Genomic DNA, 27,506 nt, shown 5'->3' on the forward strand with positions numbered 1-27,506 from the left:
CAATGGTGACCTACAGAAGGGATGAACTGTGAAACTTCTGAATCTATAGACAATACTAATCTCTCTTAGGTTGTTAAATATGATGCTGGTGCTAAGAAACGGGGAGATCTGGTGATTTCTCATACTGGGAGATCCAGAAGGATGCCACAACATTGGATGGGTACAGTTCTGGTCTGTCACAGAAGAGAGAGTAAAGGGACTAAGGGCTAGAGTCTCAACTTCAAAAGAGATCCTAAAAAGGCTGTGACTCACCCTTTTGGAGAAGAGAAAGATGAGAAGAAATATAACTGAGATTTACAAAATTAGGGAAACAGTGAATAACCTAAACACAGACCTACTTGAAGTCTCCCAGTACTGGAAATAGGGTGTAATGAAACCAGAAGGAGCTTTGCTTAGAACAGGTCAGAGAGTGATTTATATAATTTATATCATGTGAGTAGTGCCACTGGAGGTTGCAAAGACACACAGTTACAATAGCTTCAAAAAAGGATTAGACAAATTCAGGATGAAACCCAGATACTGAACGAACATTTAAATTGGGTTATTTTGGGTACAAGTGAATGGACTGCAGAAAATTTCCAGAACTCTGTGCTCCCTGTAAATAGCACCTCCTACAGTAGTTCACTTTTGGAAACAGAATAGTGAGCTAGATGAATAACTAAGAAGATGCTTCTAGTGTTATTATTTTGTGGAGGAAAAAAAAAAGTAAATATCAGATTTCATCAGATATATTAGTTTACACCAACATACTTATAAGGAGCTACTGCCATTATACCAGCTTGGAATCCAGTTAATTATGATATACAAGGATTACACTAACAGTTGATAAAATTATTTTATTGGATTTGAACTTTTCCCTATAATATAATAATGGAGTTGACTTTAGAATATTCGTGTGTTCTGTTTTGTTGTTGTTTGTTTTCAATTACGAAGAAACACATCTAAATCTAGCCCATGTGTTAAGACTTAAACTTGTATGGAAAATGCTTGCAAGCAAATATCACACACTATTTCCCAACTGTGTAGCATGCAAAAGCAGACAGAAGTAATTATAGGTGTACTGGTAATAGCTTACCCTTGGCCACGGCATTAGTGAAATCAATATAACAGCTATCTGTAAAGGACTTCTAGTGAACAGTCATGTCAGTCTAGGTTAAAAATAAATGTTTGGGCTTCCCCAAGAAGTGGCCTTTATGGGGGAGACACAAAGCTGCCTTTTGATTTCAGTTTCCATCATTCCAGCCCCTTGCAAAAACAATGGCTAAATGGCTTGAGCACTGTTAGATGCTTGACTTGGGAAGTACAAAAGAGTGCAATTTTACACTCCATAGAAAGATCAAAAAGATTTCTACTCACTTCCACTTTCTATAAAGCCTTCTAGGCTGGTTATGAAGTGAGGCTGATTATGAACTTCAATGGGTCAAACAGTTGGCCATTGTACTGAACGGAGTTATCGTTTCCTACATAAGTGCATTATTGTTTAACAAATGTTAAGGCACATATATTGTCCTCTGAGCAATGCATGGTTTGCAAAGAAATAAATCTCAAGATTTTAGGAGCTGCAATAAAAATCTTGAGGAGAAAAGAAAGAAAACCAGATTTAAAAAAATTCATTTAATCCAGGCTTTCTATTTCATTCAAAACAGAATTTCAATACCATATCAGTGTTTCCCTTTACTCTTTTCTCTCATACCCAGGCATCTGTGTACTCCTTATATTATGTTCTCCAAAAGTACCTTAGGGAAAGGGTGAGTATCTTGTTGTAGGAGAACAATTTAGGAGAAGTTGCCACAGAAGAAAATGAGAAGATACATATGTCTCAGGGAGAAAAGTCTGCTGTTTTTCCTCTGCCTTCTCAATCTGTGTCCTCCACTGAGGCTTATACTATGGTTTCTTGCCATGTGGATTTGAACACTCCTTTCTTTGAAGCTCCTTCAGTAGCTTCAATTTGCACTGCAACTCCACTGAGTTTTTGCCTGCTGTGAGAAGGGGAGATGAAGCTGAGGCTGGTCCTGAAGCCTCATTCCTGCAGCCCCAGCTCCAAACATCTACCTAGATGCAAGGTATGGTTAGATAGACTGATATTTGTAACCAGCTAACACTGGAACAAAAGCAGGCTGCAGTGAAAAAGAACAAAGACTAGAGTGTCATTAAAGACTGGGAAAAACAAGACCAACTTACAGAAGAAACTCTTTCTTACTATGGAGATGTGAACACAAAGCAGGACTCGCGGTGGGAGCTTCAAGAGGATCATGTATGGCCCAAGAGACATTTTTTTAGAGAAACTTCTCCAAGAAACAACTCAGCATTTGCTGTGAGTTGCAAACACAGTTATCAGCAATGTCCTGATTCTCTGAACATTTGGATTTGATCAGCTTTCCTTTTGGGAATGAAGAAGAAAGTGCCATTTGCAGGTGTTCTCACAGCCCTGCGAGCAGCTCAGATGAGAGGCAGGAGGTTGCAGGCTAGATGCTGCTTTTGCTTAGCTGCAGCAACTCCCCCACCACTACAGTGGGCAGATGATGCTTCTGCTGTTTTGTTTTTTTGTTCCCACTGCATTTTAGCTGTGTCGGAGCCCAGTGAAAGCTGCAGGGTCAAGCCCAGCCAAAACAGAGTAGAGTACCCCTTACAGTAGGCACTCTAGGTGAGTGCATTGATTTGTACTAGGTTGCCTTTTGCCCCTAGAAACTGCTGTTGTGAAGCAGCATTCAACTTTCCTGTGCCTTTGTGCCTATCCTTGCCAGTCCTGAACCAAAAGCAGTGCAGACAGTAGCACAGGGTTTCCAGATGCCCTGCACCTGGAGACCTGGCCCAGACCACCAAGCCTGAATGAATCTCCACACATCTTGAGAGTGACTCTCTGCCTCTAGCAGAGTCCCAGGAGATACCAGTGGGCACATTTTGCAAAAAGCCCTTTTTTATAAACAAAAGTTATTGGATTAAGACAACAAATAAAGCTAAGCCTATTTCCTTAAATGCTGTATTATAAGACTACAATGACAACAAATGGAGTAGAAGCACATATAAATAAAGAACAGGCATTTCTTCAGACCTTTACTCCTTTCATAGTTTGCAATTGTGTTTACCACTTCAATGAATTAACTTCATTCAACAGATGCTGATCAGGAGCAGCAATTCAAATAAAATGCTTTTAATTTGCCTGGTTTTAGAGCTGTCACAAACAGAGGGCGAATTTCCAGAGGATGGCAGGGCTGACAGCTGGCTGCAGACCTTGCAGTGCTGCTCCTACCTGTGTTCCAGGCAAGTGGCAGGCAGCTCTGTGGCTCCTGGGCTGGAGAGTCACTGCAGAAGCAGGCTCTGACAGACTGCTTCAGGCACTCTTACAAGTGCAAACACGCAGGACCTCTATTGTGCATGCAGTGAGTCACCTCGAACAGAGAATGTGTGCTGTGCCAGATTATACAGAGGTTCTGTGAAAATAAATATTCCCATTGAGGATTAGCATGAGACCAGAAGCTATGCCAAACTTGACTAGACTCTAAATGCCAATCCTGTTCCTTAAACCAGATGTTTAACAGAGGTTGTGACATCTGAAGAGATCAGCAGACACAAAATACAGGCAGTGTATGCTAAATCAGAATGAGGTATATAATTTCAGAGGTAAAATAAAGACAGATAAAATATGCTTTTTGAAGTATAAAATTCTGTAAATCCCTTTTTCCAATACTTTTTCACATCTTGCACAATTAACGACAAGCAGTAAAATATAATTTATGTTGTGTAGCATATCCTTTTTCTCTTTTTGAGTATCTATTTAAAGAGAGGCCAACCTCATTAGTAAGTGGGTTTACTTACTTCCCTGAGGTAAAACTGAGAGTGGTAAGCACGTACATAAAATCTGCCCTCACTTTCCCAAACTAGATGGGAAGCAACTCACAGGGAGCTTCTTGTCAGTAGCACCTGTCAGCTTCTCTACAGTGGTATTTTCACATTTTCAGCTTTTCTAACCTATGCAGTTAATTTTGTTTAGCTACCTCTTTCTTCTTTCACATTTGGCAACTTGAAATTCAAGGTCATTCAGTCAAGAAGGAGCATGAAAAACATTTCAGTCAGAAAGTTGGTAGTTTTGCAACAGATATTTTCATGAACTTCAGTGAACATTTTACAGCATCAGTTTTTGATTTTCAGTCAAAAGTGGGAAGTGGCAGAAGGCACTTGACAAACTTCATGTGCTGGATGATGAGGGTAAGGCAGTAACAGCTGGAGTGAGCCCCATGAGAAGCTGTGTCTCAGGGGATGGCTTGTTTGTCCTCAGCTTCATCAGGTTGCTGTTGGGTCATTGAACTGGAAAGCAGATCATGAGCATCTCATGGTCAGGCCATGGGAGTATAACCATTACAGTCCTCATGGCATGGTGACCCCAGGATCATCTGACTTCCATGGAGACATCAGGACTTCTGGTAAACAACAATGTTCCTTGCCTCCCACCTACACTGTGACTTTCTTACCACCTCTTCCTCCACTCAGACGTGGAGTCAAGCTTGAGGAATGCAATGGGAATGGGAACTGGTGGCTGGCTGTGTGGAGGGAAGGCAGAGAACTGAAACATCTTAGGAGGTTTGTGATAGCAGAACAAGCACATGACCCGCCACCACATCTCTTGCCTGACCTATTCTTAGAGATGGGTGGATGGAAAAGGCTGAGTCACTGACTCAGCTGCAGAAGACCAAGCTGTACAGAAGGAGCCGGCCAGCCAGGGCTCCAAGCCATACAGGATAGGAGTCCTGCCCTATTTCTCAGTGCTCTTTGTGGCAGGTGGTTAATCCCCTCCACCCCATCTCCTTTCCTCTGCCTCATTCCTCACTAGTCTCCAAAATGAAGAACAGACTATCACCATCAACATAATGCCAGAAATTCTAAACAGTTCTCTTTCAGCGGGGATTTCAGGTTTTACAGGCGTGGTTCCCTCTTGCTTTAATGGAAATCTCATAAAATCACAGAATTATTGAATCATTTAGGTAGGAACAGATCTCTAAAGTCATTAAATGTCTGTATCCCATGCATGTATGTGGTATCTTTTCATCATTCAGATCTGATCAGCTTATCTTGGCCACCAGGTCCCTTGGCCTTCATCTTTGAGATAAGTGCATGCTACATATCATAACAAAGTATTCACAACAAAGCATTTCGTCAAATATACAAGTCTGTGAGAAAGTAAGATGAAAACACAATTTTTTTTCTGAAAAAGAATAATGATTTTAGCACTCTTAGCAGTCTAGTGCAAGTCCACCTATAGCAAATGATACAGCATTGAACTTGTACCATCAAGAACAATCTAAAGGATAAAAATGTTACTTACACGGCTTCCTTTTTCAGGGAAACACTGACATCCTCCACTGCAGTCTCTGCCTCCACATGGTCCTGTGTATTTCTTTCCACCCTGCAAACCAGAACACACACAATACAAAAGTTAAAAGGTATCAGCTAGAGTATCTGAAACAGCACAATCAGCTTTGATTAGCAGACTTGCTGGGAACTGATAAAGCAAAGACCAGGATCAGATCTAGGATTTACAGCTGAAACCTCTTTAATATATGCTTAGAAGCAGCCATGAGTGGCTGTCCAGTTCTTGGAGATGAGCATCAAGAAATATAATGTTACTTCATTTATTTCCCTTAACATTTTCAAAACACTGCAGCTTAATGCTGAGCAGTATGTCACATATCTTTTCAACACATGCAATAGATATCGTATCACAGAAGTGCAGCTGCTTGGATTCTTTAGGGACATGGACTAAGTCCTAGGTCACAATGCAGCACATCCTCCTATGCATGCTCCAAATGGTTGCTGTATTTTGAAATATTTATTGGTGGACATAAAGGAAGATGTAGGTATCATGTTCAAAATCACGAGTGCCTGCTTTCTCCTCTTCTTTGGCAACCTATTCTGGAGGAACAAAGAATTTGCTAGCAGTCAAACACTGTTATTTAGAAGTCACTCCCAGCTTAAGTAAATGTCCTCAGTTACATCTCTCCTGCCTGACCACAACCACATTGTCCTGGGCCACAAATATATCGATCACAAAATATGGATCACAAAATATTTCCGCTCCACAGAAATCCTTGGATGGACTTCAACAGGCAGGCAAACTCAGATTATATTCCATGGAAGTGCCTGCACAGAATACAGCAGCCACAGTCAGTCTTGTTCAGAAACCTGAACGGCAGAGATCCTCTGCATGCTATGGTGTGACTTTTATAAATGTAACTTAATGATTAGGAATGTTGTGAAGACCAGCCTGTAGCCCACTGGAGCTCAGGGTTTTGAATCCCTGAAAATGACCCAGCAGCCTAGTAAGTAATCTGGGAAAGGAGGAAGGGATTTCTCATCACTATTTCTGAACCTGACTTGGCCCACAGTGAATAATTAATACAGTCAGAAGAAAAAGACAGAAGGACTAAGTCTAGTGGCTACAGGAAACCGAATCCCTCATTCAGGGCATTTCACATGCACTGCTCCTCAGATGAAACCTCAAGGCAACCCAGCTGTAGGACACAGAGTCAGGCTCCATGTCACTTGCTCTCCTCTTGGCTAAAGCAAATGGTGTCTTTACTTTTTTGCCTCCTTCAGAGCTTGAGCCCATCATCTCTTGAAAGGGAGGTGAAAGGGATATAAACAAGGCTCCAAAACATGATGGGTGCTCTGAACTGCTGTGTTGTTTCATAAATAGACAGTGATGCTGCTATTCTTGCCTCTAGGGATAACTTAAGGAGCTAAAACAGAGAGGGGACCAAATCTGCTGTGTGGCTCTAAGCAATCCTCTACTCAATACCTGAGGTTTTCTGGTCACATTTCTCAGGTATCCGTTTCTGCCTTCACCCAAAAACACAGCTTTGGGATTTGCATACCTCCCAGGAAGTCAAATGAATAAAAGGTATGGAGTAGGCATCAAGCATTACCTAAGTCCTACTTTAGTCATATTTGTACAGCAGACTCCTAATCTTACGACATACAGCTATACAAAGTTCCCAAAACAAGTTTTTCTGCTTGTCATGAGAAGGTTCATGTCTGCATTTAAGTACTTTCATATACTAAAACACTTTTGTTTCAGCTTTATATTTAATTCTCATGTTTAATTGAAGAGGTAGGGTTTTCATACTGATCAAAGCAGTCCATCAAACTGAAACCATGCCCTGACCTAGGTTAGGTGCTTTATTCAGGAAAGTATTTCATGGATGTAGCAGAGTTCTGTGTCATGTTATGAATACTGATTTATGTTTAAGCTATTGTTTAGAGGAAATATTAAATCAAGATGATTTTATAAACTCCAGCAGTTTGCTCAGGTTGGTCCATTTTTTAGTTAAATACCTGGATGATCACAAACTCACTATTTCCATGGAGTTAATTTCTTATTAACCTATTTGCAGATGAAACGTACATATTTTTCTCAGTATCCTTCATTTGACAGAGTTTCCCCCACAGTTCCTTTTCTGAAATTGAGCATAGTTGTATTAATTTTTCTAGATGCCATGCAGATGTATGGCCTGTGTGATCATATTCTTCTGGAATATGTGGGTGTACTTTAAGGAGAACAGTGCTATGTAGTGCTGCCATAGGTAACAATCAGTTTTGAACTTTCAGAATCTGTTTTTGTTGGTGCTGTAAACAACAGCATATCCCAGCCTAAGAGTAACACACAGATACAGCAATTTGATCATGTGGGTTTTCAGTTTCTCCTACTGAGAAAAAAATGATGAGAACAATAAGTTTATTTCTTTAATTAGCAGAGTGACTCTAAATTTGGTAAACTGTTGTCAGGGAGAAATTAGAAAATTAATCAGAACTCGGTTGACATTTGTGCACTTGTGAGAAAAACATGGAGGAGGCTGTTAATGCTTATTTCAAATGGAAGTTCAAGGTCTATTGTTTGTGTACTATCCACCATCCAATATTTTAATTTGCATGCTGTAACAATACCAGCTGCTAATATGGGGACACAATTGTTTTCTTCCACAATTTTAGGAAGTTTTTTTTTTTCATTATTTTCTCATTTTGCATTCTTTTATGCACAGAGATTCTGCAGATAATGAAAAGAAAAATCTGGAAGATTCTCCAAAGGTACGGAACATAATGGGAAAGCATTTGGGACCAGCATTAATATACCTCTTCTTGATTATATTTGGGCTTTCTTTATTACCTAACTTCCACCTCTTCACTTTTCAGCTGCTAGTGGAATGACTCTGGGAACTTTTAGTCACATGCAGCATTTTCTACTGACATATGTGCAAACACAAAACGAGCTACACCATTGCACTGGTGTGCAAGCTTTCTGTGCATAAGGTGAAGTTGGAGAATCAAGAGTAAAATATGGTAACTCTATCCAGAAATGTGTAACATTAATGTTCCAAATGAGACCCACAGTGTCAAAAGGCAGCCCTTGGAGGCAAAGCTGTCTCATTCAGCCAACTGTAATGGTAATACTGTATTAGAGAAAATATTTCATGGGTAATAGTGTCAGAAAAAATAACTTTTGATATAAAACAAATGGGACCAATGAGAAAAAAGAAATTGTTTATTTGGGATGAGTATAGGCAGGGAAATGGTAGTGCAAGGGTGGTAAAAACTTGGAAAATAAAAAAAGATGAAGAGGGCATCAAATTAGGTGAAGAATGAAAATACTGAGAATATACTAAGAGCAAGGGCAGGGACATTTGCAAGCAGTAGTGATGCTGACTTGTGAGCACAAGCCCACAGGAAGCCCCCATGGGGAGAGACCACAGGTCTCTTGACCAGGCATGTCCCTGTGGGAAGGTGGGGTAAGAAGGGATAAGCTTATAAGGAAGGATAGGCTTACTCCTGAATACCAACTGCAGGAGCAAAGGCAGTAGAATTACAACTTAATAGTCCTTTTGTGTAATTTATCAGATTTTTTACAGTGATTTTGTACAAATGATAATAACAAGAGGATATAGAATTGTAATTCACTGTTTCTTGCGATGTAGTCGTGAATTATTACAGTGATAATGCTACTTTGCCAAATAAAGAAATACTAGATTGTTAGAGGTGTTTAATCAGCAAATCTTAAGTTACATCTAACACTGCTCAGGTTCACACTGTTCAAAGCTAAGCATCTCCAGAGCTGACTTACCCAGCCACTGTGCTGGGATGAATATATTCATCATGTTCAAGGAACATGAACACTGCTCAAACAAAAGCAAGAGAAAACATGTAAGTAAGCGTTGCCTATGTTTGTAAAGCTTGCATATTTGCCTAATGTAAATACTTCTCATTTTTATGTATAGCAAGCATACAATGTGGGTGTCCCAACATAAAAATTTTTCTGCCCTCTTGCTTTCTCATAACTTTTTTTGTCTCATAATACAAACAACAGTATTTCTGTATTTACACATCTTCAGCCAAAAATAGACAACATAAATGCAGTTTCTTTCAGCCAAGCTCTTAAAAAACACAGAAATATATATGCACTTTTATTTAAACTTTTTCACACATTAATGATTTATTTCTTGCTAATCTTGGCCACATTTGGGTAGCTGTCATTTCTGCGTGCCCATTCAAGTACCTCCACTTCAAGGACTGGTATTCTAACAAAGAACAAAAGCAACCAGAGACAGACCTCAAAGTACAGTTCTACGAGTACAGAAAGACCAGGAAATATAAGCCATTTCCTTACATACAGCTCAAAAAATAATTACGGAAATTATAATGAAAATATTGCAACTTGGAATCAAAGACTCCATACACCAACATCTTTTTTGATAATGTTTTGTATGTTGTAGTTGTGCATTAACCTCTGTGCTGACAAGCCCCATTCTGCACACCCAAGTTTCACCAAGGCGTGTTTTAGAAGTTTTAGGAGCTTGCTGAAACACTGGACTGGGACTGGAGGTTCTGACATACTGCATGCCTCTGCAGTGGGGCAATGAACAGCACACTGGAGCAGCACATTCAGATGCTTCAAGTGAGGCTTCAGCCTGGAAGTCCCGAGGGAATTCCTGGCATGCCTGAGAGTCAGCCTCTGTGTCAGTGCCAGGGAGACCAGACCAGGCCACACCTCCAGTATGAACCTCTGCTTTCACATTTGACCTTCAGATGTTGATAAGGACATTACATTCAAATTCGGTTTATACAGCCCTGACTTAGAAACATTATTTTTTTGCTTCCTTCAAAAAAAAGAAGGAAAAATAAAGTAGGGGTATGACAGAACAATCCTGCTGCTGATCATCACCAGACAGAGAACTTCATTGGATTCAAATGTGACAGCACAGTTGTCTTTGCTCAAACCCAACATTTTACTCCTTTAAGAGCTGAAAACATTTGTTGCCTGTTACCAATCTTATTTTTCTAGAAATATGTATAAACAACCACTCAAAACAAGTATTGAGAATGCTGTCAGCAGAGAGGGCCTGGATTGCCCAGGAACAGTCTTGGTCTCTCCTCAGAGCTACAATGTCAAAGGTGCAATCAGCCATCTGAAACTGCCAGCCAACAGTCCCTCTAGCGCATGGGGCAGTAAGATTACTGTCAAGACCATTATTGTCCAGGGACAGGGAGAGATAATTGGCACAGTCAGAGAGGAAGGAAAAGATGTGGGTGTGGATCCTCTCTCCAACTGTTCTAAGAATTATTTCACTAAGAACTAATTATTTCTTTCATATTTGAATGAGAGCCAGAACCTTTTCCAGACTGGATGCATGGCAACTAGAATAATTTAGTGCGTGACCTCAAAATCTTATGAATGTTTACACTTCCCACCAAAAGTAGGGGGAGCCATGTATTTACATATCCTTCAATGAAAAACCTCTGGAGAAGGAAACTGCTCCCAGGAAGAACACAAAGATACTTCCCACCAGCTGTGTGAAGAGAGCTGGTTTCCTAAACTCTGCCTAATGGAGTGTTCCCAATGCACTGAGAAGAGCTGTACTTGTGGCAATTATGTATTATAAACTGATGTGAAATTTCACATGCCCTCTCCCTCTCATGCAGTGTATCAAGAAAACTGGGAAGCAGGATCCCAAGAAAGCAAGAGGCTTGCTTCAGCTCTGAGTACTGATGGGCATGGGAATGTCAACAAAGGAGAAGTACCCAAAAGCACTACTCCTCCCAGGGACTGGGATGCCTTTGATGTCTGGGGTGAGGAAAGGAAGGGCAAGAATTGTAAGTCTCCAAGGCTGAGAAGACCCCAACAGACAGAAACTGGTCTTCTCAAGGGTGTCTCAGCAAGTATGCTGGAACCAGAGATGGGAAATATGAATTCTGTATCTCTCAGAAATGAAGCTATAAAAGACTTTCCTCTTATGGACTTGCTTGTGACTCTTGATTATATGAACCTTCTGGCATGCAGCCTTGATTTGAAGGCTGCATAGTTTCATTTCAAAGTGAAATTTCACAGGTCCACATGTTCACTTTATTTGAGGTACTATTTACTGTCCCCCTTCAGATTATAAAGTTCTCTTGTTGCTGTCTGGAGACACTGCCTTGGAACAAGGGCAGAAGCCAGATATGATACAGTGTGAATTTATCCATTACATTTTCATAAATCCATTTCTAATTTTGTGGCTTTCATCCAAACATAGTTACCCAGAAAACCAGATGAAATCCAGAAAGAGTTGATGTGATATAGTAGGCATTAAAAAAAAAAAAAAAAAAAAAAAAAAGCTCTTTAAGAGAACAGGCAAAGAGTAATGCTTTAATGCCTACATATAAAGCATAGATATTTGAATAACTCTCCACAGGTCTTGCCTAGTTGTCCAACATGAATTTGTTTGCAAACATCACATTTTGAAGCAAGCAGCATGTCTTGTGATATAGCTTTCCGTCAAGAAATCTGAGAATGGAAGTCTAATATTTTACAGGTAATGAAGCTGAACTCAGCCGTATTTTTCCTTTTTTTTCCATCACATGGTGATTATATGTTATGCTACAAAAGAGGAATATAAGGTAGGAAAACCCAGTTAAAACACTTAAAAATAAGAAGAAAAGTGACCTCTATAGAAAAACATAGCATTCCTGCTTATTTTTGAAGAATATGTAATGCCATGGAAAAGGGAATCCTATAAGGTTGCCCCAGGTCTCTGCATGAAAATGCTCCAGCTTTCAGGAGCTCATTAAGGAGGGGTAAGATGCAAAAAGCTTTTTCTGGAACAAAATTTCATCCAGAAAAGGAAGAAAAACATCATCTGGCACTTGTCCATTGGAACCTGCCTAAAGAAAGGACAAATTTTGTCTTAAGTCATCAACTAAGGTTTGAATATATGGTAGCAGGAGACAGGAAAACTAAGGAAACTTAGGAAAACTAAGCTCTTTGAAGAGTGTGCAACCATGGTTAAAATGTCTTTTACGTCTTACAAAGGGGCAAATATTACACAGCCATTAAGTGATATATACAGCCCACAATGACTACAAAAAGAGAATAAAAGTGTTGCTCGGTTTTACCAAGGCCAGAATTGGGTTTGCCTGCAGAAAAAACACCCCACAGGTATAAGCCTAGTAAGACTGAAGCTGGAAATGTATTAATAAAGGTAAGCAAAGATATCTACATTAATTATTACTATTAGTTAAGGTAAGCCCATTGGCTTCCTTGATTATAATGAGAACTCAGATACCTCCTGAATATGTAGATGACTAAATTTAGGTCACTTCTTTAGGTCACCCAGTTCTTTGCTCAAATAGGATTTTTAAGCTAAATCTGAGAGGAAGATAAAGGATACAGCAGTAGCTAGAGTAAAATCTGTATTGGTAAGTTAAAATTTGATATCCTGTGAAACTTGATCCCATCTTTGTAAAGCCATACATTTAGAGATGTGTATTATTTCACCACTATCTTTTCTTATGAGACAAGAGGCTCTCATCTAACATTCAACATGATATTCCTCATCTAAAAGGATGGTGGTCTCAGGTTAAGAGTGCTGGGACATCTTAACATGAATCCTTGTTCTCAACACCCCGCCCCTAGAAATTAAATGCATCTCCGCAAAAGCTATTTAGGTGGTTCCAAAAACTGTATTACAGAAGTCAGAAGTGTTTTCTAGTTATCAGCAATGAAAAAAAAGTCCTTTGACTTAATTCTGTGATTTTATTGTGACTTGCCAAAGTAGACGTAATCACTTGTTAGGGACACTGAAAAGCACAGATTGTTTTTCTTTTAATTTTTAAATTTTATTCTAATATTTTATTTATGCAAGCCACAGTGCATTTTGTATTTGATCAGCCCAAGGCTTATGCAAGGTGCAAGTTAGTGGACAGTGTTATCTTGATATGTGCAGTTATACTGGAATATTTTCCATAAAGAAATGAAGTCAAAGACACTATCAACCCTTAATCTGAATTTGGCTTTTGTGCAATATCTTATATGATTAGAATAAAACCTCCTTTCCCATCCCTAAGAACAGAAAGACATTTGTTCGCATACTAGTAGCATAATAATGAAACACAGCATTCATTAAAGTAGCAATTTCTATATTTAACTACTTCTGGTTTCCGAAGTCTAGTCATTTTCAGTTTTGGAAAGACATCCAAATAATGATATCATTTGCTTGAAACAATAGAAAGTCTGGATACTAGTCTATATATGGAGATTTTTTTTTAGTCTATTTATAAACCACGCCAGTTATTTGACCTGTCTAGTTTACTCACCTACGTAAATTGGCAGACTCAGGAAACTTAAGAACATATTATTCTTTGTGACTGGTAAGCCTTAAAGGTTGCTAATCATACTTCAGATAGGCAACCAGTATTTCTGAGAACTCATCTGTGCCTATTACACTAAGAACAAATCCACCAGCCAATGTAGGAAGGATTTTTTTTGCTTTTGAACCAGCAGCAGTGCAATTGCATTAGCTCTGGTCATGGGGAGGGGACTGACAGAAACCAGCTGTACAGCTGTTTGCATGGCTGCAGTATCTGTACTTTCTTCAGAGTAGGCAATGGTGCCAGGGATTCCCAAAATGTGTGCATAAACACTGAGATTTTATTCCTGTTTTATGTCGTCTGTAATTACTTAAAAATGTTTGATTGTGTCTGAACTGCTTTCATCAACTGAATTTGTTAACTTTGTTTCCCTCTGATAACTGTTTACAGACATCATTCTGTTTACAATCATGGTTCAGACATGCTGATCTGGTTCTGAAGTGAATACTTAAGAGATCCTGGGAGTTCTTTTTTCCCTTGGGAGGGATGAAGTTGGCAATGGTTTTCAGTAGCCTTTTAAAATCTTGTGCCTGCAGAATCAGATATAATAAAGAAAGCAAGAAAGCTGAATTTAAATTCTTCCTGCAGAATTATATAAATCACAATTAGAAATATCTACCAAGAACAGGAAGTATGGAACTATCCCTGACAGCATGATTTGGAAGGAATGGATTTGCACAGGTTTATCAGTAATGGCACAGATTGGCTGACACTGCATTTATCATACATGCTGATGGGTAAGTCCAGTCCAGTATAACATTTACAGCCCTGGCTCAATTTCCAGAATTGGATGTTAGACAAATGACTGTTGTGGAAATATTAAATGTGGAAATTTGCTATGCAATTTTTCAGAACTGCTTCTTGGGACTGGACTGTTATTTCCTTAAAAGTAAGAAAAATGGGTAAGAGATTTGCAAATTGGAAAAACAAGTGCATTTGATGATGGAAGTGTTTACTGCTAACTGCTTGGTCAGATGCTTCACCCACCATTTCCTTTCTATTTCAGTCAAGAAAAAGCCCATGAGAGCTAGCTTTCTTACTGACCCATTTTACTTTCCACTTTTGACTGCAAAACTTAACCTCCTCCCTGAGCCTTATTGCCTCTGCTTCAAGGTGATCAGTGCTGCCACTGGCAAAAGCCTTGGGTACAGGTTTAGCAAATAAAGAAGCTACAGTAGAGGATCTGACACATCAGAACTATATACAGACATCTCTGAAAGTTTTTCTATTTGCAATGAGGTTAAGGAAGGTAATCTAACAGAAGATTGTATTCAGAAAGAAAAGACCAATGTGCTTCTTGTGGATATAAAAACTGGTAGTCAACTATAATTGATAATATCTTTTCTCATCTATTTACTTTTGATTAGCAAAATGTCTTAAAACATTGCTCGTAAAACTCACACGATACCTTCCTTTCTTCTGCCAAAGAGCTCTTTTAGTTGTGTTCCCAGTTAGGGGTCAAAATTTGTATCTCAATATAATGTATTTGTATCTGTAAATCACAAAATCAGAAACCTGGAATGGCTGAACTGTTATCCTGCATCCTAAAAAATAAATGACAGCTTATTCTTTGGATATTTCTTCATCCTGCATATCTGTTTCCACATCATTTTAATGGGAAGAATGGGAAGGTTTGTTTGTTTTATTGGTTTTTGTTTGGGTTTTTTTTTGGAAGGGGGGAACAGGAGAGGTTTCACTTCCTTCAAAATATTCCCTTGACTATACAAGAACATTACCACAGCCATACTGGGAAACATTGGCTCAGGGTATGGTAATATGGAAATTACATTTATTTACTCAATGAAAAAAAGGGTTCATCTTTCCCATCTTACCACTGACTTGTGACTTAAAGCATGTTCTGGTTCAGTTTGGCAGCTGACTGATTTCTGCAATGCTGCAGAACTGGGTTAAATGCGCTTTCCCAGAGTTTGATGAGTCACTGGTTCAGCTTGGTCTAGGACCCAGATCTTCCTGCTTTCCAGTCCACTTCCCTAACCAACAGACAAACACTGTCTGCATTGCTGCAATAAGTCTTGTGGCCAGTCTCCACACCAAAAATGCTCTTATCATAGTACAAACAACTAACATACTGAGATTATAACCAACTAATATCAAGCTTTAAACTGACTTAAGAATGTTATTTGGCTTCTCTTTTACACCCTTTTTCATGACATGCTTATAATTTTTCAAACAGATCTAAAAAAATCAGAAATGCTCATGTCTTAGCAGTAAGGAGTAGAAAATAGACAAGAAAATAGTAACTAACACATTTATAGCTCACTGAATGCAGTGATATGATCTTGACTCATGATACAAGCTTGACTCTTAGAAGAGGTGGAACAAATCCCAGAGTGCTCAAAGGTCTTAGAAATAGTAATTGATGCTTTATTCAGATCATGTTTCTGTATGGGCTGTACACCCCACTAATCTAGGAACAACAGGCCTGAATTTGAAATCCATCAGAGGCAACCAGAAGACTGGATGTATGTACACAGCATGCTATAAGCAGCTTTCTATTAAACTCCTCACAGGTGATGCCAGCTCAACATAATGATATTGAGAAAGAATGCCCAAAGACCAAGAATGGATCTTAGAAATATTTCATCAGCAATGGTATGGAAATGACCTGGGACTGCAATGTTCTTGTTCAACAAAAGAACAAAACAACAAGAAAAATGAATCCAAGCTCTATCTCCTTGCTTGCCTTCTTGAAACCTCACAGATTGTATCTCATGCCTCTGTTCAGAACAGATCTTCAGATTAAAGACCAGTAATAAGACTGTTGGTCTCTTGTAGGTACCATCTTATTATGGCGCTGTTCTGGCCTAAGATCTGAAACACAAAAACCCTGACATAAGATGCAAGACTCTGCTAAACTCCAAAGCAAGCAGAGGAAAACAGTTCTCCCCATGTAGATTGAGGAATCAAGCTTCTAGTGAATCATTACTATACGTGTGGCTCAACCACAAACACTGTTCTCCAGTGACCCTTTGCTCAACCACAAAATCCACAGCTTCATTTTCAGGCACCAGAAGGTAAAGAAAAATCACATATTTATCTTATCTTTCTTTTCTGTGATCATGGAAAAGTCAGTATCTACACTATATTTTGTGAACAGAATAGATCTCAAATGCATTAAGCTTCTAGAAGAACTCTACTATATATCCCCTCCTGGAAGAATCAGTCTCTCACCATTTACTTTCATAAACTCAATGCTTCACCTGCTGAAAGCTAGGTAAAACAGTTTCATTGCTACATCTTCATTAGATCCTTCTGAGTTCTATTTTTCCAATGTCTAAGAAATTATTCAGGTTGATTTTTGAAAGCCAGGTCTTTTTCATGAAATGACAACAGTAGTGACATATGCTGGATCAGTAATGAGGTTTTGAGTCTGGTCACACTTTGTCAGCAACATCTGCTGTTCACAGACATGAATCTCACATGCATTTGAGGGGCTAAGTTCTGTTTGGTGCCTGCAAGCTGCATAACTGGAACTTCATTTCTCCATCTAACAAGCTGAGCAATAGTCCACATAAAATCCCAATTCTCTGTTTATACTACTTAATTTGTAGTCTCTTCCCTTTTGTATCTTGAAAGTAAGAAGAGGGTTTCTTCAGTCACCAGATCGTGGGATCTGTTTTACTGAATTTGGAAAGCTGGTAATATAAGTTTTGGGATCATATACTCCAAACCCTCCAAACCTCATCCACTTTATTTCCTTAGTGTGTATTTACACACAAACAAATGTTATTATTTTCCAGCTGTGAAATATAATAGCCTTTCTACTGTTTTCTTGTCTTTACTCTTCTGTTTTTCCTGATGAATTGGGTTCCATTCAGGCAAAAGCTTCTCAGTAGCTGGAGATCCTAGATAAGCTGCTAACTTGGTTTCAATTTTTGTGATGCTGCTCAAGTACAATCTTTTTGCACAGTTGGACTATTTCTCTACAGTTGTCAGAGTGCTACACCATTCACACAGTGTCCACTAAAGAACGTTTATTCTGCTGTTCTGATAATTCAAGCATAATATTTCAATTTCCCTGGAGTGTTGTGACAGTTTCCCATTACCTTCCTTAATCATTCACACAGTCTTTCCTTCTCTCTGTACAACACTTCGGCCAGATCATTTGGTTAACTCCCTACAGTAGGTTACAGTCACACTAAATCTTATTTTGTGGCATTAGTGATTCCTGCTGCCCACTGCTACAGAGAACATTTGCTTTAGTATCTTAGGAGAGTCGTTGTTCCTATTGGTGCTCCTGTGCTGCTTTATTACACACAAGACAGATTCTGAGTCTAGGTCACCACTGATGCAAGAAAGCAAGATACATGGTAATAATTAAGACCCTTTATGGGCTTCTCCTATTTACTGAGAAAGATAAAGGGTATCTATAGTAACATATTTCTCAGAAATTCTTGTGACATTTCAATGCCTTGCTTTTTCTTATTCATCCCCAAAAAATCTCCCACTGTAAGTAGCCAGTTGGCCACTGTATCCCTTAATCATGGAAACCCAGCCTCTTCTTGCTTACTGGAGAACTTCTTTACCATCATAAAATGTGATATTCTTGCCTGTGAATTCTTGCAGCAATGTGAATTAGGATCCCAAGGCAAGTAAGTTTTTCTCTGCTTCTGCTGTTTTTATTATATTTAGATAAGTAAGAAAACATTATTTCTTGTGTTTTCCTCATTAAGCCACATCAACAATATAAAAATAATGTAAAAAGCTACTCTTAAAATCTCACAATAACAAATCCCTCAATCTCCACACAAATATCCGTATTTAACTCTTACAGTCCCAAAGCCCAGTATGCTTTTCTTTTTAAAAAATCACAACAAATGTAACTATCTATTATCCCCTGGTGGGAACAGTCTAACTCTGCAGTCATCTCTTTCTAGCAACAAGGGACCTAGATGAAACATGACTGAAGACAACAGTTTATGCCAGATGCTTAAAGAGTAATAGGATACATTATACAAACAATTATTTGGTTTTGTATTTTGACCAACCATACAAGTTATTAGCCACCTCTGTTCCATATCTCATCTTTTTTAAACTATCCTATTCTTTCAGGAAGAGAGCAGTACAATGCTGATGTATTTTGCTGTGTCTACTTTGATGGCAACAGCTGGCATAGCTGGCAAAAGTGAGGTTAACTTCCCACTTCCCCCACTCCCCACCACCCCCCATGCTAGGAACACAGTAGGAAAAACGGAATTGTTCTTCTGAATTGCACATCCGTCAGCCTCCTCCTGGGAAGAGACAGCTATTTCTTATCTTGGCTGTTTTACATCACTGAAATGCGAAGGGAGAATTTGAAGGAAGGAAGTCATAGAAAAGAGAGACCTTCAGAGCACTGGAAGCAGTTACCAGCAAAAGGGTGGGATGGTTGGTGGTGGTGGGGAGGAGAATGTTGTAGGTAATGAACAGATACAGAACCGCCAATGATAAAAAACTTTTTAAAGAAAATATTTTTGATCTGCTGTCCTTTACCCTTTTTCAAAAGACATTTTAAAAAATACCTTTACATTATTTCAGTCTGCAAACTTCTTATCCTGAGATTCTAAAGGAAAGATCTCTCTCTCTGATGTTATTCATGCCACAAATATAGACAGAAAAACTTCCTTTCTGCACTATTCTGGGACACACTGCCACTGAAAGTAGGGATTTACAGCTAAATCTAGTATAAATAATATAATTTGGTAATATTTCAAGAAATGGCCACAGGGTTAATTTAGTCTTCCCTCAGGACCAAAATGAACACTTGGATTCACTGGAAGGAGACAAAGAAATTTTAATAATGTCATTTAGAAGAAGACATTTTTAAAGGACATGGAGTTAAAATGCATCAGGAGCAAATTTCAAAAGATCTGGAGTTAAAGATAAGCATCCAAAATGCAGAGTACTTATCTGAAACTTATTTGGACTATTTGATGCTGTGTGAAATGGTACCAGAAGTCCTGTACTGGCAGGCCATCTGCAGTAATTTCACAACTTGCTTTCAGGCTAGAAACTTGATCTGTGGTAATTCCTTACCTCTGGATCTTGTGTAAAGCCTAGAGTATAGCATAAGGACTCAAAATGTAGTAACTTTAGAATCCCCTATCATGGAAATGCTAACCAGGCATGTCAGAACTCAAAACTGCTCATGCAACAACAGGAGCTTGGACAAAATCTTTCACTTTCTCCAAAGAAAGCAGAATTCTGAAAAGCAGCTCTTTCTCAAGGACTTCCATGGACAACAAGTCTTCTCCACAGCCTAGAAATGAAACATCATTTCTTTACCTCTGCTAGTGAGGGAAGGGAACAATGGAGCAGGCTTTATCAGGTTTAATTGAACATTTATTTTCCAGCATTTTGGACTTTTGTGTTAAAACCCATTAAGTTAAAGAGTGTAGAAAATAGTATGCCAAAACATATTTGCAAAGAATTGGGTACATATCCTGGGGTAAATAATGGTCCCAATAAATTGATCTTGTCCCGAGAAGTAGAAAAATGTGTCTATGTGGGGAAAAAGATTCCTAGGAGATTATTTCTTTTTTTTTTTTTTTTTCCCTAGGAAAGAAAGTAACTTAATTTGGTAAGTCCGTTCTGCTGGGGCTGGGGCTCTGCGCGGATGCCCGCACCGCTGCACTTTGTGTGGAGCAGCAGGAGCGCGGCGGAGCTGCGGGCCGGGGAGGGAGCGGGCAGGAAGCGCTGCCGGGGCAGCGGCGGTGCCGCGGAGGGCGGGCGCGGCCCGGCACGGCCCGGCACGGCCCGACAGCGGGGCAGCTCCGGCAGCTCGGCCCGCGGGGCTCGGGCTCCCCTGGGCTGCCAGCGGGGAGCCACCGCAGCCCCCATCCATCCCCTGCGCCTGCAGCTCGGTATGACGCTGAGAACACGCTCTGCGAGGGCAGTTTTGCCTCCTGTTGCGGATTGCTTAGGTTTTCAAAAATGATGCATGATTAATTGGGAGGTGGAAAGAACAGGGAAGTGTAAAGATTTATTTATTTTGTTTGATTCATTGTTACTGCGGAGGGAAGTACTGCTCAATAAGAGAGCGTAATTTAGATTGCCAGATTTCTGGGTGGAGGCTCAAACTGGTGCAGTTTGTTTGGTTCTGCAGGATGGGTTGTTTTTCCTTCATAAGCAAAGCTAAAATTGATTCTGACCTATACTGCTTCTTGCCAGAGAGGTTTCCCTCATGTTGAATTCCCTGTTGGGTTAGACATCTGTCTTCCTGAGTGATCTCAGCTCAAAGATAATACAGACCTCCAAAGAGTCAGTGCATACAAGTAGGTATCAAATCTAGAAGTACTGCTGTCTTGTACACAGTGGTTGTGTTGAAGTGTCATTTATCACCTGCACAGCTCAGCCAGGAAAAGCTGCTACTGCAATCACCCTATCAAATCACATTGCTGCCAGTGGAGTGCCTCTATACAGGAAATACAAATCAGGAACAGCACAGGCTTTACCTTTCTAGCTTTATGTATAATAGAGGCTTTTGTCAGCAAAGTGCATATATGTGATCCACTGATGGATGGACTGCATATCTGGCTAACGTAAGGATGCTGCTTGGGCAATTTTCAAAAAACTGGGCCAAGACTGCTTGACTTGCCACAGGAGCTGAAGAGAGCATGAGACAAACTGTAACTGACCCCCACCAACCCAATGCACCTCACGCCATGCCTGCAGCCTGGACCCAGCCTTCATAAAAGCATCCTCCTTGCCCACAGTCTACAGCCGCTCCCAAAAGCATTAAATAGTACTAATTGGCAGTGTTGAAACTGTGTTAGTATGTCAGTCACATTGTTTCACTCTAAAGAAGCTCTGTTTTCATAGCACAGCACCTGCAGCATGTGTTCTGCGGCATGATTCAGTCCCAGAGCTCAGGACAAATACAAATATCCTCTGTATCTGCCTGCTGCAGGGCACACGTCCATCCGATCTAAATATCCCTCACTGCAAACTGATCAAGGTCAGTACTACCAAAGACTTTTGCTGGTTTTTAATAGATCATTACAATTCTTCTAGTAATTTGTAGGCTGAAAGTTCAATATAGTGCCTATAAGTGCATGTATATGCTTTCTGCTTTCATATTTTTCTAATCCTTGGACTCAAAAATAGCAAAAATTAATTGTTCATGGTACGAAACAGCAACAACAATATCAAAATATATATAAGTAAAGCTGTGAAAGTTTACTTAACCTGATGTTAATTTCTGGGGTGGTTTTTTGTATACAAACAAAAATGTAAACTTGGGTTTTTCACAGCTTTGATTATGTTTTAGATCTATAGAGTCAGAAAAATTATATGAATGCAACATACTTTCTGTGTAAATATAAAGTGTAGAAATTTTCAATATCAAAATGATAGATCACTTGAGTTATTAATCTCTTGTTTCTGAGTAGGAAGAATTTGTTTTTCAGATACTTTTCCATTAAATTTATTAAATATCTTTGAAATGTGGCTTCCTTTCATTTAGATTAGAAGTTGCCCACACCTTTAGGAAAATAGTAGTGGTAGAAAGGTCAAGCAACTCTGTTATCCATGCCTCCATAGAGACTCAAGGCGCCTGTGCTGAGACTTCTCTGCCTCAGGGAGCTTGCCCAGCTCTGCTTTGCTGGGGAGATCTGATAAGGCTAAAGGCTGGACTGACAAGGCTGTAGGCAATGCAGACCAGAAAGGCCATTCCAGCTGTCTCCCAAGCATGGCTGGAGTCTGCAAATATTACTGCTGTAGCACAGCCTTGTGCATCAGATTGATGGCCAAAAGGGGAGAAGCATCAGTGGAATATCAAAAGCAGTTTTAGTACAATTTTGCTATCTGATCTCATCAATGTTATAGACTTTCTGTGGAGGACTTGTGTCTTGCTTCATTAAAATGCTTTTATGCACTGAATTTTTTTCTCCTGGCATTAAATGTCTCTCTTTGGGACATGGCAATACCTACTGCATGGAGAAAACAAGAGGTCCCACAAGCATGTAGAGAAAGTCTTGGCTAGCAATGCAGAAAAGAAAAACATTCTTTACTTACTCACTCATTTGCAAAAGACAGAATATTCCTGAGAATTCCCAAGCCTCTGTTATCTTTGTGACTGATCCTTGGTGAACAGCCGGCAGCAAAATGAACTTTCCAGAGTGGCTAAATATCAAATAATTGTGGGTTGCCTGGACTAGAGAACAGCATCATTGCCACTTATCTTGTTATGAAAAAAATGAGTAGCATATTTGTCATTCTTTATTGATAAATGTAAACACTAGGACTATGTAGGGACATAACATCATTTTCTTCTATTTCTCAAAAATAGCAAAGCTAAAAGTCTTCTCTGTAAGTGAAGTGTATTCAAAAATTAGGAAAAAAAAAGTCTGGAGAAAGGTTTCTGGGACTTGGTTTTCTAATTTAATAATGGTAAGAATGGTTCCTTCCATTCTTCCTGTTTTTTTTTGGTTTTTTTTTTATCTCTAACTTGGTGGGTAGATAGAAATCAATTTAAGAAACAGGGAGTTGAGTTACATCCAAGTTAAAAAAAAAAAAAAAAAAAAAAAAAAAAAAAAAAGAGAAGCTATTGAACTGAAAGAAACTGAACTTCAGTGATGAATTAATATTACACAGGGGTGTTCCCAGACTTACTTGATGATGGCAACAGCTCTTGCCTTTACAGATGGGTGTATCTATTCCTTGAATTTACAGATGAGCTTGAATTCATGAAATCAAAGCTGTGGAATCACTTCTTTCATCTTCCTGTTATACACACTCACTCCCCTAATGCCCTAGCTCCAGCCTCCTTAGTTGGAGCTGCAGGTGTCCTACAGGCTTCTCTGTGGGTGCACCCATGCTAGCAGGCAGCAATAGAAACTAGTGCTTCTGATTCTCCTACTTGCACAGGGAGACTCGAGTGAGCTGAGCTGGAAGCCACTGTCTCTGGCTGGTCCTATGTGCCCATAGGGCTGTTTTATAAAATATGGGCTGAGAATCACACAAGAAACTGTGGTAAAAAAGAAAGCGGACTGAAAAACAACAGTCACAAACATTTGGTTCTTTAATGCAGCCCAGATCAGAAAGTAGAGGCCAGAGTAGCCTGTCCATAGACTGAGCTTTGGTACTGGAGTTCTGTCACTTGTGTCAGCCCATGAAGAGACAAGATTCACCGGTATTACTCCTGACACCTGTGTGTGGAAAGGCTATAACAATAAAGCAGATAATTTAGAGTATTCAATTGCTATAAGCAGCATAAAGATGAGGCAGTTATAACAGCAAGACAAAGTTGGAGAAAAAAATGTGTTGACTTGCAGAAAACAGAATTAGTAAACCTAAAATTTCAAGGAGCACATAAAAAAAAAAAATTGACAGCTACTCTGAATCTTCTGACTGCACTAAAAATAGTCACATAAAGTAAATTTTGTGCTGCTGCTTTTTCTTGAGCAGAAGTATGCAAGCTAGCTTTAAACTTATCTCTTATCTCTATACTTGTTGTAATTGGAATTTTCCAGAGGAATTTGTCTAGCAGTTGTTTTTAACTAATGTTCATTAAAAGCATGATGAAGCCCCATCAGGGAAAATAAATAACAGTGCTGTGACACTAGGAACCCAGTTGTCATCATTAGTGATGAAAAAAAAGATAACTGTCTGCCCTAGCCAGTAGTGTTTTGGTGGTCTCAGTAAAATCTAAGATTGAGGATAATAAGTTGGACCAAATTCTGTGAACATTAGTGTTCTGTCATATTCCTTCAAATTACAAAAAGCTTGATAAGTTATTCAGCTGTCTACAGTATCAGATTTTAGAAGCACTTGCTGTGTATCTGGAAAATACAATATCTGGGAAAAGGAATGGCCTCTCATCCAACTGGAAACTAAGAGTGAAAGGCTGGAGTCCTTAGACCTTTAAGATTAAAAGCTTTCATCCTACAGAGGAGGACATGGTTTAATGGTGAACATGGTAATAGTGCTAGGTTGGCAGTAGGACTTGATGATCTTAAAAGGTTTTTCCAACCTTAACAATTCTAAGGTTTTTCTTACTTAAACTACTAAAGGTAGTCACAGACAACACAGTCAGCTGGGAAGAAAGATGAAATTGGGTTCTCTGCACATTTCATGCTACCCGTGCAGCTGGTTTCTTCCAGGCTGAGAAAGGAAAATGCCTGAAGAAAAGGGGAGGAAATTCTACAGGAAATTTGGTTAAGATTTCCTTTTCTTGTTTTTCTCATGGAAGAAGGTGACCTAAACTCAGAAGGATAAAAAATAAATGCTCCATGAAGCCTCATACAAATCAACTTCTTGTCAAAAAAGCCTGCTCTTTTGCATGCAACACTCTTACCAGTTCTAATGGAACAACTTAATATAATTAGTTCCATCCAATCTGCACAACTCCATCACCGATGTACGACTTTTGCAATACCAGAAGCAAAATTGAGCATGACTGAACTCTTTTCCTGCAATGTCATGTTGTTATACAAATAGCAACTGGCTTCAGACTACAACATCACGCTGCCCTTTGAGTCCAGGTTAGCCTGTGCAGGGTGGCTGCACTCTTGGGCCTCTCTGGAGAGGCAATGAAAGGACACTGTGGGTGGTAGAGAAAATAGAAAGTAGGAGCAAGAAGTGGAAATCTATTATATGCCCACAAAGCTAAAAGGGAAAGAATAAACAATGCACTATTATTCCTACTGTTGGTGCTTTTTTATAATTCATTTTCTCACTGGGGTTTTTTTTAGTAGATTTCTTTCATCTTCCTGTCTCCTGATCTTTCTTTATCAAAAACCCACCATGTTGAGATGCACTCAAGCTTAAAAATTATTAAAAGAACCACACTGTATTTATCCTCCCAAGTGTTCCTTTGTGCAAAGGCACTTCCCTGCTTCCCTGCTGACTGGGCTGCTGAGCCAGGTAGCAAACACACAGTGCACTTCACTTCAGCAAGCATGCTCCCTCCTACACTTGACCCTAGATCCCTGTGGAGTGCAGAGCAGGGGTGTCACATCTCTCAGGGAGGCCCTATGTCTGTCCCCTGGCATCAGGCAAAGCTTCCTCAGCAGAGGCTGTGGCAGATGGTGATTGTTGCTAGCAGCAGCCTTCCCCCCATGGATGGATTTGAGAAGGCAGAAGACCCCTCTGTCATGGACATGTGGTTGTAATGAAACGGAGCTAACCTGTGCCCTGCAGGGTCACGACAAACAAAAGCCTCAGAGCCATAAATAAGTACCTGGGGGTTTAACATGCTCAGAGGCAAAGCCTTGAGCCCATGTCACCATGCACAAGCCAGCAGCGCTTTCTAAATGACAAAAGGCTATGGACACCTGGAAGACGAGGTGTGCTGCTGAAACATCTCAGAAGGGTCTGTTTGACACCCATTGCTGACTGTGCAACCAGGGAAGAGACAGAGACATCTCCAGAGGTGAACCAGGTCCTGCTGTGCCTGTCTAGACCCATCCACCATGCATCAGGCTCAGCTGTGCCTGGCAGGCACCTCCTCCCCCACACCAGCCTACACCCACTGCAGAGCCTGTCCAGCTAATGCAGCGTGAAGGGAAGCCAAGCCACTCTGAAACCTGACTTCTCTGAAGCATCTCACGTTGCACATTTACACTTCTCAATACTTGGACCATTATGAATGAGAAAAGCTTGTATTAATGAGTTTATCAAGTCAACAATTTATATCAACAAGTAGGCAAGAAGATTTTCAGATATAGAGTTTATCTTTTCCTGACAATGTAGAGAAATTCTTGGATTAGCAGCTAGCAAAAGGAGTGATGGATAGGTGCCATGCATTCAGAAGCATGAAAAGAAATGCAAGGAAGTAGAAATGCATGCCTGATAAAGTCTCAATTTACTTGAGAAGATGCATTTTACTGTCTTAAGTGTGAAATAACTTTCTAAAACTGAGTTTCCAGAAGATCCTATTATTATTTCATCATCACTGAATTTATAGTACTTCAGGGAAGGCTTCTGTTTCTTAGGATACCTCCCAGAAGAACCTGGCATTGGAATGCTTGACTCAGTAAATGCTTAACTTTGGTAGTATAACCTTCTTTCCAGCAAAACTGTGACCTCTGGTTATTTTTGCAAAATAAGTCATCATTTGGAGTTATTTATATGCACAGTATTTTTTAATTAGCTGAAAGAACCCCAATTTCTTTCCCTAAAGAAGATTTTAAAAGTAAATTCTGTGAGTCTTTAGAATATAATTAAAGAAATTCACAGAAGGGATTATTCTTCCTTGTAGGATGAATGACATACGTTATACAAGATCATACAGATAGGCCAAACTTTGTCCAAGGCAAGATAACCTTTCAGAAAAAAAATTTCTCTATACAAAAAATATGACCTGAGCCAAAAGGTGGACACTTCTGAATAGGTTTTTAATAGCCAGTAAAGCCAAAACTGCCTTTACTGTGTGCTTCTTCATGAGTTTAGACAGTGGTGTGTGTGTTTCAATATATGCTGAAATAACCATTTTCAAAGATGAGAACACTAAGTTGCTTGATAGTTTTATCAGAAAGAGATCATCAAACAAACTCTTGATTTGGAAGATTTTAAACTCAAAAGAGGAAACAGCCCTAAAAGCACTTGTATCTAGGGATAAACTTCACAATATAATACTTGCTAGTGAATGGTAACCACAATTTCATCCTTTCGGGCCAAGAACAACTGCACTTTCTAAGTACACTGTGAGTGTTTCTTTGCTTTAATTCATCCCTAACACCCCAGTTAGGTAACATACAATCTCCTCTTTCTAGTCATCCTTTATAAACTTAATTAAAAAGTCTGACTGGGGAGAATTGTTTGTAAACAATTGTAAACAATTCTCTGGTCAGTGGAATGACCTTTTTTCCCTAGGTATCAAGTGTCACAGTTTGTTT

At 39.5% G+C, this 27,506-nt stretch overlaps 1 protein-coding gene across 3 annotated transcripts in view; it reads right to left on the reverse strand.

Moving 5' to 3' along the window:
• The window catches only part of COL4A2 (collagen type IV alpha 2 chain), a 139,808-nt gene that overhangs the window by 94,769 nt on the left and 17,533 nt on the right, over positions 1-27,506 (reverse strand). For all 3 annotated transcript variants that reach the window (XM_030280323.4, XM_030280332.4, XM_072933663.1), the window contains exon 4: positions 5,321-5,401. In XM_030280323.4, the coding sequence (XP_030136183.2) occupies positions 5,321-5,401 (81 nt within the window). The remainder of the gene's footprint in view (positions 1-5,320; positions 5,402-27,506) is intronic.

This window comes from Taeniopygia guttata, chromosome 1 (assembly GCF_048771995.1).
Source record: "Taeniopygia guttata chromosome 1, bTaeGut7.mat, whole genome shotgun sequence".
NCBI classification, from domain to species: Eukaryota; Metazoa; Chordata; class Aves; order Passeriformes; family Estrildidae; genus Taeniopygia; species Taeniopygia guttata.